The sequence below is a fragment of the Oratosquilla oratoria genome, chromosome 16 (genome assembly GCF_046742065.1).
Source record: "Oratosquilla oratoria isolate Oo_2021 chromosome 16, ASM4674206v1, whole genome shotgun sequence".
Classification (NCBI taxonomy): domain Eukaryota; kingdom Metazoa; phylum Arthropoda; class Malacostraca; order Stomatopoda; family Squillidae; genus Oratosquilla; species Oratosquilla oratoria.
The window spans coordinates 36,107,880-36,120,092 of record NC_134792.1 but is presented as its reverse complement, the minus strand read 5'-3'; the positions used below and the strand labels follow the sequence as shown (position 1 = coordinate 36,120,092).

At 38.4% G+C, this 12,213-nt stretch overlaps 1 protein-coding gene across 1 annotated transcript in view; it reads right to left on the bottom strand.

Annotated features, from left to right (window-relative positions):
- Positions 1-1,040: 1,040 nt before the first annotated feature.
- The window catches only part of LOC143033596 (facilitated trehalose transporter Tret1-like), a 61,911-nt gene continuing 50,738 nt past the window's right edge, over positions 1,041-12,213 (bottom strand). Inside the window, exons 13-17 of the mRNA XM_076199085.1 lie at positions 10,778-10,974; positions 10,508-10,658; positions 9,743-9,883; positions 9,335-9,438; positions 1,041-3,842 (exon numbers count right to left, since the gene is read on the bottom strand). Coding sequence (XP_076055200.1) covers positions 3,666-3,842; positions 9,335-9,438; positions 9,743-9,883; positions 10,508-10,658; positions 10,778-10,974 — 770 coding nt within the window. The 3' untranslated portion in view covers positions 1,041-3,665. The remainder of the gene's footprint in view (positions 3,843-9,334; positions 9,439-9,742; positions 9,884-10,507; positions 10,659-10,777; positions 10,975-12,213) is intronic.

Below are 12,213 nucleotides of genomic sequence, written 5' to 3'. Positions count from 1 at the left end.
CCACTCCCACCCATTTCATTCCCATCCACTCCATTCCCTTTCACCACCCCTCTCGCTCGCTCGCTCGCTCGCCCGTCCGCCCTCCCATCTTTACCTCAAACCACTCGCTCTCTCCATTTCTAATTCTAGCACAGGGTCTACTACTCGATACCAGGATTAAAAAAAAAAAAAAAAAAAAAAAAAAAATTAGAGGAAGACAGAGTGGAAAGCGAAATCCATTGGAAACAATGGATTTTGGCCAAATCAAGGAGAGACCTCCATTGAATTGAAAAAAAAACTATAGCAAAGGAGGAAAAGAATCTGGGAGTCTTAATTAGGGAGTCTCCCCCACCTCCACATACACTCCCCCCCCCCCACACACACACCTACCTCGCGGCTCTGTGGTTAAAGTTCTCGCCTGCCACTACGGCGTTCCGGGTTCGACTACCGCCCAGAGCTGAAATAACTTCAGTATCGCTTCGCTGCGGGGTGCTACTCCAACTCTTGTGGGCGGGGAGCTGGGTGTGTCTGTGCGTGTAAGGTCGCAGTATTACCCATAAATCGGTCATACGAGCTCTGATCTCTCTTCCAGGAGGTTAATAACTGTCGGTCACGAGTCCAAGACGTGATCCATGGTGAACCTCTCTCCCTCTCTCTCTCTCTCAGACACACATACACACACACACACTCACACATACACACAATTATATATATATATATATATATATATATATATATATATATATATATATATATATACACATATATATACTGTTGAGACATTGTGACAAGTTGAAAAAGGTGGAAAAAGAGAGTCACGGGTCTCGTTCCGAGGTTATTCCTGACCGGTTTCGCTTGTAGCTACAAGCGAAACCGGTCAGGAATAAACTCGGAACGAGATATATATAATCTTATCCGCCCTAGAATGGAATGTGAAGCACACCTGATTTGGTTGTTCCTTCCTCCTTTCTTGAAGTAATACTTGCGCATTCTACAAGCAACTGCATCAACATGGCTGATAAACATTTTCTTTCGGAAATCGAAATAGAAGGATATAAGTCTTTTCATAAGGATAGGGTTGGCAGGAGTCGGGGAGGTGTAGCACTTTTCGTTAAAAATACAATAAACTGTATTATCAACAATTCGATTATTGGAGTCTTGTACAGACCTCCCAAGCTCAGCATTGAGCAGACTGATCCCCTGATTCATGAAATTCATAGAGCGTCCCAGGACAAAAACGTTGTGATCAAGGGAGATTTTAATCATAGAAACATTGACTGGGAAACTTTAATTGATCAGGAAACAAAGAAATTCCTAGATGTGGTGCAGAATAATTTCCTAAAACAAGTGATTACCGATCCTACGAGGGGAGTAAATACTCTGGACTTAGTTTTAACTAATAATGAGCACCTTATAAGTAACGTAAAAGTGGGAGATATTTCTTGATGATCGCTAGAGCCTAGACTAAGATTTAATGTTATTTGGGAAGAATTAAAAAGTACGAGTAACGTCCAAGTACCAGACTTCAGGAGAGCAAACTTTGACAATATAAAAACCTATTTGAAATTTAATATGAAATGTCATGCGGACGTTTCGGACATTGTCGAGTCTCGGTGCGTGACCGGCGGTCAGGTCATGACCAGGGGCGAGTCACGGAGGGTAATATGCATACCTTGGCTCAGGTCATTTGGGAGCGAGGGCTCAACAGATAGGCCAGCGTTTTGGATATGTATAGCAATCTGACTTAATGCACAAAATACATTTATCCCCCTGAAGTCAATACGGAAAAATAGTAATACTCCCAAATGGATGACGGACAGATTAAAACATGAGATCGGAATGAAAAGAGAACTTTACGTAAAAATAAAAAACAGGGAAACACACCTTAGATCAAGATATAACGAAATGGCAAAGCTGGTTAAAACGAATACACGTACAGCGAAACGTAATTATGAAATTAAGGTTGCCAGTCAAGCAAGATCCAACACAAAGGGTTTCTTTCATCTCTATAGAACAAAAAATAAAGAAAGAATAGGTAGGACCAATTAAAAACGATGAAAATGTCATGATAGAATCGGAGGCAAAAATGAGCGAGGAGTTTAACATTTATTTTCTATGGGTGTTTACTAATGAAAGGTTAAAGTACCTGACTGCGATCCGATTTTCAGAGGGGATGAAGAAAGTAGTCTACCTAATATCAGCATTAGTAAAGTAGAAGTAGTCAAGCAGGCAGATTGAAAGACTTAAAGCTACAAAATCCCCGGGTCCAGACGATTTTTTTCCGAGAATGCTAAAGGAGTGTAAATTTGAAATCTGCGACCAGTTAACTAAAATATTTAATAAATCAGTAGACACTGGTTTTGTGCCTACTGCTTGGAGACAAGCAAACGTTGTTCCTGTTTTTAAGAAGGGAGATAGATCGTCTATATGCAACTACAGGCACACTCAAATGCAGCATCTTCTTTCATTCCCCTGCGGTTCTATTTCATTGACCTTTGAGATGTTGGGTGCTGGTGATTACAAGATTTGCAGTATATATAACAGCCACACCTTTAAAAGGAGGAATGGCCTTTTTGGATTTGTATGTAGATGGTTATTCGCAGTTCTTGACGTCTGATTTTTTTATGCACTGGCTTGTAATTGTCTCTTTAGACCACAACTGGCTATAGATGTTCTAGTACTGGTTGACTATGAGGCCCCAGAAGGTTACTCTGCAACCTTTTTTTGAACTCTGGTGACATCATCTGTGAATTTATCTATTCATTTATCTATCTATTTATTTCTTGTAAATATGTCTTCTAAACATTAGTGTTTTTTGTCTTTTGCAGATGTGTCATATTCTGGTGTGTGACTTGTTTAGGATTATAACCCTCACATATTTCAAGAGGTCACATTCTCACCCAGCTTATGCGTATCCTTTTCAGTTTTCCCTACTTACGCGGGAGGCGACTGACCTTTGCCTTTAAACTGGTGAAGTCTGCCTAGTGACAGGTGCCACTGGCAAGGGCTTGCAAGGCTTGCTGGCAGGCAAATGTACACGGGAAAGGCAAGTCGGGAGGTTCAATTACTTTTTATAATTCCCAATGCAATCAAAAGGTAGCTATTCCAGCCCCATTTTCTATGGGACAAGCAAAGAAGACAAATCAGGTCGTCAGTTGAGAGTCACATCCGAAGCCCTTCAAGTGTATATACTGTAGTTGTATCTTCGGATTTCCCAACTGTGTCGTGACTACCTCCTTCATTTCCTGATACATACGGCAGTGTATATTTGCAATAGAAATAACTATATGGGGATAATTACAACATATATGACTTCAGGTCCCACCACATCAATGAGGAAACAGCAGTTCTTACTAAAATAAGGTACCTCTCCTGCATCCCCACGCCACCCTGCAACACATACAGAGCAATGAGGCCTAACCCCAAACCCAGGAACAACACACTATGACAACACAGCGGTAATTACCCAACAGTACAAAGTGGCATTTTTTTTTTTTTCTTTAGTCTGGCTGCCACCAGGCTTTTTCTTATTTATCTCTGTGACACCTTGTTTGTTGCAGAAATCATAACTTATCTTTATTTAGCCGTTCTGCATCAGATGGCACTTTAAATCATTCTGGCTGCCATTATACGATCTTAATCTATATTCATCACACTCCATCAGTAGTGAAGGATTTAGTGTTTTTTCATGTATAGGTCTCATCAAGTTTTGTTGAAGGTTTTGTTTCTTTCTTTTCGAACTGAGCTCCAATCTCCTCCAAAGTTTTGCCCTTAGTTTCAGGTACAAACAGAAAGCAGAAGATAAACGCAAGGGCATTCATACCACAGAAGAAGAAATATGCACTGAAATCGCCCAAGGCACGCTGAAAGGAAAAGGGAGATTAATTTTCTATTATATTCATGATATACTTCATGCAATGAAACTTAGAAATTCTAAGAAATCTTTTTTTGACAGTAATCGTGTTTCTTGTGTGCTGGATTAAGGACAATATATACAACACTCAATCTAATGTACATAGAGTTCTTTTTGTCATTTCAACAAGCTTCATAAAACCTATGTTTGAAAAGTGAAAAAAAATGAAGAAATGGAAAAGTGAAATACAGCATTCATCAATAGCATACTAATAATTCTTTCTTTATATTTTCATTTCCTACCAATGACAGGTACCTGCAAGTGATGAACATACAAGATCCCATCAGAGAAAATACTCTCCACGCCACCCATCTTCATAACCTGTCACCACCTTCACCTTCATCTGAAGGATGAACATTTCTCTTTGGACTGAGCTGAAAATCTCTCTATATAAAATTCAACTGTATTTCCCCTGATGTTTCACATAAGGAGAGCCGACAACCAATGACTACTCCTCACTTCCAACTACTATGCACCATCAACACAGAAACTGTCCCACACTGATACATATATATACATATTATATATATATATATATATATATATATATATATATATATATATATATAACAAAGGATTACAAAGGTGGAGCATGCCGACAGGAGACCTTTTGGTCCATATCTAGGTCGGATGCGAAAAAAAATCATAATGATAATAAATTCATAAATATAAACTATAATAATGTAAATAACAAATAAAATACATAAATAAATGCATAGGTATAATTGAATAATAAACAAACAGGTGAATAGTAAATAATGATAAATTGACATATAACTAATAATAAATGAAAATCAAACAGACAAATGATAACAAAACAAAAACAAATATAAGATAAATTATAATCATTACAGCATCTTGCTTAGGTGTTTATCTAAATGATTCTTAAAGCTTCGAACTGAACTACATTGCACTACCTGTGCAGGAAGTTTATTCCATTCATTAACTACACGGTTGGTAAAGTTGTTTCTACCTACTTCCAAATTGAATCTATTTCCTGACAGTTTGAGACCATTGTTTCTTGTCTGATTCTCATTCAGTGTGAAAATTTTGTCCCTTTTGATGTTGTCAATTTCCTGTAGAATTTTAAAGACCTGTATCAAGTCACCTCTGAGTCTACGCTTTTTTAGGGAAAACAGATTCATATGTTTTAGTCGATTTTCGTATGATTTATTTTTGATGTTTGGAATCAGTTTTGTGGCTCGCCGTTGTACTTTTTCCAGTCTGTCAATGTCTTTAATGAGATTCGGTGACCATACGGAAACAGCATATTCCAAATGTGGACGAACTAACGATTTATATAGCTTGTTAACGAGTGATGGACTTTTGAAATCAAAAGATCGCGCAATCAGTCCTAGAATCTTACTTGCTTTCTCAGAGGCTGAAATACACTGCTTGGATGATCTGAGATCGTTACTGATAATTACGCCGAGATCTTTTTCACTATCCACTTTTGTTAACGAATTTCTACATAACTTGTAATCGTACTTACTGTTATTTTTACCTATGTGCATTACCTTGCATTTACTTGTGTTAAATTTCATTGGCCACTTTTCAGACCACTGCTGTAATTTATCTAAATCTTCTTGAATATCTAATTAGCTTAAGTGATCATTTGCCATTTCGCACAGTTTTGTATCACCAGCAAATTTGGAAACAGGTCTATATTATTTATACTATGAATAGAAGTGACCCAAGAACGGAACCCTGAGGAAATCCACTCGTAACATTTTCCCATCTAGAAGTTTTTTCCATTTAAAACAACTCTCTGTTTTCGATCATTCAACCAATTACTAGTCCAACTTAATAGGCTACCACTTATTCCGAGCGAGGCTAATTTAGTAAGTAGTCTTTCGTGGGGGACGGTATCAAAAGCTTTTGCAAAGTCTAGATGACAGTTTCCATTATTTTTCCTAAAATTGAAGTCAAACTTATAGGCCTATAGTTATTTGGTTTCTTTTTGTCACCTTTTTTGAATATGGGAGTAACGTTAGCTAGCTTCCATTCTCTTTGGACATCTCCGGATATGATATATTTCTTGAAAATAATTTCTAATGGAACAATCTCATTTTTCATTTCCTTTAAGATTCTTGGATGCCAACCGTCAGGCCCTGGTGTTTTATTAACTTTGAGTTTCTCTATACACCTTTTTTTTTTTTCATAGTAAGTTTACCCTAGACTTTTCACAGGTTTCAGGTTGAGTTCACTTTGAGGTGTTTCGTTTACTAATACCGAGCTAAAATAATTGTTTAAAATATTACACATTCCTTCATTTGAATATTCAAGTTGACCGTCAGCAGATAATAGTGGACCAATGTGATTCCTAACAACCTTTTTATCTCTAATGTAACTGTAGAATCCTTTGGGATTCTCTTTGGATTTATCAGCGATGTTCATTTCGTATTGTCGTTTTCTTTTCTTTTTATTGTCTTTTTTAAATCTCTCTGTATTGATACATAACTTTCATAGTCATTAGATGCACCCGAGCACTTATATTTCATATAAGCCTGCCTCTTTTTAGCAATACTCTTTTTCAGTGTCTTTGTCGAGCCACTTTGGGCGAGCCTGATTTGGGGGACGTCTGTCCTTAAAAGGAATGTAAGTATGAATCATCTTAGCGAGCGTTTTTTTTTTAATATTTCCCACATCTGATCTACAGGTCTTTCGCTTAATTTTGCCTCCCAATCTGTAAGCTGAAGCTCCTGACGTAGTCCTATGAACTGAGCTTTACTGAAATCGGGTATTTTAGAAACACAAGTATCTATTCTAAAAAAAATTAGGAGTTTGAATCTAAGTTGTGATCGCTATTTGCAACAGTTTCACCGACTTCTATATCAGTTACCATGCTTTCGCGGCTAGTGATCAATAGATCGAGTAAGTTTCCATATCTTGTGGGCTCTTTTACATGCTGAATTAAGTAATTGTCACCAAGAAAATCAATCAAGCGACTACCTATATGGCCATGTTCAAGGGTCATCCAACCAATGACAGTAAAATTGAAATCACCCATTATCAATAAATCCCGGTTACAGAAGCTAGACAGTTCCTGAAATAACAGTTTGTCGTCTGCTAGTGATAATGTCTTCGGCCTATATATTACACCTACATTAATTTTTTGTCCATTTGTTTGGGTTAACTCAACCCACAAACTCTTATATGAATCCTGTTTCACTTTCTCTAAAACACAAGCATGAACATTGTTTTTAACGTACAACAGAACACCTCCACCTTTCTTGTGGTTTCTATCCTGATGAAAGTGTTTAAATCCCGCAATATTAAATTCAGCTTCGAACTCTGTACCATTTAACCATGCCTCGGTTATTCCTATCATATCGAGATTTTCGCTTTTGACATACGCCTGTATTTCTTGAAATTTGTTCCTAATACTACGAGCATTAAAGTACTGTACATGGTTTTAAGAAACTCGTGATTATTTCTTTTTGACACATTTTGAGTTTCAATATCATGTCTTACATTATCATTTTGTGTTTTATCTATACCTTGATCTATACTATTATTTAGTCCTTCATTGACATTCAATACCTCATTAACATTTCTCCCATCAAAATTTACATTTTCCCCATCACGGACATCTGGTCGATCACGGTCATCCGATCTCTTTTGTACATTTTGTCCCCCTACGTCACCGTGATTAACACCGGCCTCCCGTCGTTCATTGACATTGTGTCTGGCATTCCTTCCTAAAATTATATTTTGTCCTCCAGTGACATTATATCCTACCGTGATATCTTTTCCTCCACTATAATTACATCCTATCGTGATATTTTGTCTTCCACTGTCATTACATCCCATCGTGATATTTTGGCCTTCATTGACATTCTGTCCGGCATCCCTTCCTAAAATTATATTTTGTCCTCCACTGACATTATATCCTACCGTGATATTTTCTTCTCCAGTATCATTACATCCTATCGTGATATTTTGTCCTCCACTATCATTACATCCCATCGTGATCTTTTTCCTCCACTGTCATTACATCCCATCGTGACATTTTGTCCTTTGACATTACATCCTAATGTAACATTTCGTCCTCTACCGACATTATATCCTAAAATCATACTTTTTCCTATACTGGCATATTGTTCTACATTAAAGCTATACTCTACACTGTTTTCCCAAGTACACTCTATTTCTATTTCCCTTTGGGCTTCTACCCCCAAAAAGGAGCTATTTCATTACAAACTCCCACAATGAGGTTTGTAAGAACATCTTTGCCTCTACAGGTAAGGTAGATCCCATCAGAAGCGTAAAGGTCATGGCGCCTAGAAAAGAGATACCAAGGATCAAGAAAGTGGTATCCCAATTGTGTGCACAACTGCGATATCCTATCATTGATCCCTATGGCTCTACTGTTCCAACACGAGCCTGCATCTCCTGAAGGAGGACCCTGTAATTCCGAACAAGTTCCTCTGATCTCACCCTAACTACATCGTTACTTCCCGTATGAACAATCGTAACCGTGTTCGTCTGTCCTTGCTCCCTGATGGACTGGGTACAATCGGCGATCCCACGGCACGGTTGACATACAAGCTTCCAACGTCGCTTAGTCTTCCGCTGCCGGATGTCGTCATAGTTTCTCACCATGGAGTCCCCCACCACCAAGAACTCCTGGTTTTCAGCCACTTCATCCTCCAGTAGAGCAAAACGATTGGCTAGAGCCAGCGGTTGCTCCACAGGGCACACGTCTATCGAACGCGGGCTCGACAAACGAGACCCCGCGGAGCGCCACTCGCTCACGGCAGTATACTATAAATATATATATATATATATATATATATATATATATATATATATATATATATGATAGACAAAGGTGAATGAAGAGCATTACCATCCACTGAGGGGATGCATATTTCCAGTCAATAATACTTAAACGGCGGGTATAAGATGCAAACCTTCACTATCAAGTTGCAAACAAACGGGACAGCACTCATAACAATCACTGTACACCATTTATCGTACCTCCAGTAGGCTACCACATATATGTCCCACTTAAATTTGTGTTTGGTGAACATATTCGGCACATTAACACAGAAAATAAAATATTAACGCTACAACATACATCGTGTTCAACAGATGATACACTAGGTGTAAACACTGACCGAAGCGCCGTTTAAATCAGACAGCCTACTGCATGTTTGGGGGTCGACCTATACGGTATATATAGGCCTCACTCAGAATTTTGAGCTAAAATTATTAGGTCGATTTGTACGCCAAGTTGACTTGTAGGCCAGGTCGACTTGTACTTCGCAATTTACAGTAAATACTTTTAATTGCCAGCACACAAGATACACTTAGATACTGGCATAAAAAACACTTATGAAGTAATGTTTATCTTGTAGCAATATTTCAAAAGAATTATATAATGACATATGTGTACTAAAATACAGATACAACTTCATTTGATAATCAATATTTTACCTGTATGGGATCGAAGGTGACAGTGACAACAAATGATGAACTCCAGTTGATAATTGCTCCAATACTTACTGCCCATTCCTTTATATTTGGGGAGTTTAGCTCACCTGAAAACATTGTGGCCTTTCATAAGTTTGATAAAGAAAAATAAGACAATCTCATAATTCAGGACTTTTATCTCTGAATGAGAGTTTGCAGAGATTAATCTCATATACTGAATGGTACTTGTTCATAATATTAATGAATTTATAGGCATCAACAATCATCCATGAGGAACTAAAAGTAAAAGGGAAACAAGTGAATGATATTGGGAGATAAGACGGGTGCATGCGTTGGCTAGCTACCTTCCTTACACTAAGGAAGAACCCTTATGATGTATATAGAATAGAATATACCCATCCTGGTACTTACTCAGAATCATCCAAGGGGTGCTTCCAAAACCAATGGAGAAGCTAAAAATAAAGACGGTGATGGTGAGGAATGGCAACCATCTCAGTGTTGCCGCCAATTCACAATTGTAGCTTTTCAGATAAAAGAAGGTGCCAAGTCCCACTGTAACAGTATTTGTAATGTCATTATTCATGAAACACTAATAATGATACACGTAATAATGCAAAATATCAACCACAGTGCTAATGAGAATGATAATGATAATAATATACATACATACATATACCAAAGGCTTTTTTCCCTTTACAAGGGAGGTAGTAAAAAAACAAAGATAAAAAAAATCATTCCCACCATTCCATCCCCACATACTCCACTCCCATTCACCACCCCTCCCTCCCTCTTTTCTTGGCTCCTCCTGGATGACGGGTCATCGCTGCACCTCGCCCACTGCCCTGGGTAAGAAGCAATGTAGTAAGACACAGCACATCCACAGCAAGCCGCTTCATTTAGCCGTCCCCTCATGCAGAAAAAGAGATGGGGAGAAATCCCTTCGGGTAGCAAAACTATATGAAATTCATAATCTAATACATGTATGATATGTATTACAGTCACATGATCAACTGATACCTCATTGAATATGAGCACTGATTCTGCGGCTGGCCTGTTTACATCAAACACTGTCATATTTTCATACATACGTCTCACTTGTTGAAATACTGGACATAAACCCAGATTGCTCAGGCGGGCTGAGCAATGTTTTAAATACATAGTTCTCATAATACATACTTAGTGATAAACTCATACACCCAGATGCGAGGAGTAGCAGGAATCTCCGTCCAGCTTTGTCTACGATAAAGATGGATATTCCTGTGCCCACAACCTGCACAATGCCAATGATAATTGAGCTTAGACTGTCTGACAGTGTTGAACCTGTTTCCTGAAAAAAAAAATCAAAACAGTTAGATAAATGAAGAAACAAATATCTATTAATCTATAGACCAACGGGGACATCTCACAGTGATAATTAAAATAGTATGAAGGTGTTGGAACATATACTTTGAAGATGAAAATCATGTTGAAAGTGATTGCGTTGATCCCTGTGAACTGCTGGAAGAACATGAGGGGAAGGGAGATGAGAAGGGGCTCGAGAATATTGGGTTTCTTCAAGTCCTTCAACTGTAGATTTTTCTGTTTGGTTGCGTCGAGGAAATCATTTATGTATTTCATCTCGTTCTCGACATTATATTTCTTTCCTGTGTGGTGTAAGAAACAATACAGTCAGTTGACGTAGACCATTATCATGGAATGTCATGGAATGAAACAAATAGACATTTGAAATCATCTCCCTCCCAACTGTGTCCAGAGCTCATAGACATTATATATACATATATATACATATATATAAAGTGTGGTCTAGGGACAATGGTCTATCAATCTATATACCAAGGTCTTTTAACCCCTTGTATGGTAGGTCAAAAAGCACACACCCACACCCATCCACCACCCTTGTTTTCCTATCATCTTAGCTCCTCATGGATGAAAGGTCATCCCTGTCTCCTGACCATATTCATAATAATGATCTTGTAAGTAAAATTCGCCGGACTCGGGAACAGGTACTTTGATCCCGACATTCGATCATTGTACGAGGTTCATCCTCAGGGGTTACAATGGTGAGGCAGTTAGATCCTCCTTTACATGCAAAGACAAAAACATGAAACATGCGGTTCACTCGGACCGGACAGTAGGAACCCCGATACTAGGTTAAGCTACCCTCGTCCCTCCCATCCCAGGAATCTCCTGTGATGTAGTCCCTGGGAGTTGACCTGGGAATTAGGTGACTGTGTGACTGAGAGTGGGATGGTGATATTCTACTACTAAGAGATTTCCGGATGTGAAAGACATGGGGAGCCCGACCTCTTTGCAGGACTCAAGGTAAACTCCCTTATGTTAGGTTGCAAGAGATTCCTGGGACGGGAGCGATGAGTGTAACCCGACCTAGTGACGTGGTTCCCACGGCTGTCTCTGACTGATCGTAATTTATATTTTGAGGATAAACCCCGGACAGTCTTCGAAACGTCTGGATTAGAGTACCTTTTTGAGTCCAGTATATTTCATTTACACCATATATATATATATATATATATATATATATACATATTATATATATATATACATATTATATATATATATACATATTATATATATATATATGCTGGGATTTTGTGACAAGTTGATAAAGGTGGAAAAAGAAGTCACGGGTCTAGTTCCGAGGTTTTGAGCTTATTCCTGACCGGTTTCGCTCTATGCTTCTTCAGAGGAATGTGACTCTGGGTGAAGCTGGCAGTATACCTAGTAGGAATAGGACCGCGTTCCCTCCTTGGAGGTGGGCTCCGTTTGTTGTTTTTAATACAGTGTACAATAATTTAAATTTTTTGTAATGTAGCTATTAAACCATAGATGTCAGATACAGCTCCGGTGTGTGTGAAATGTTG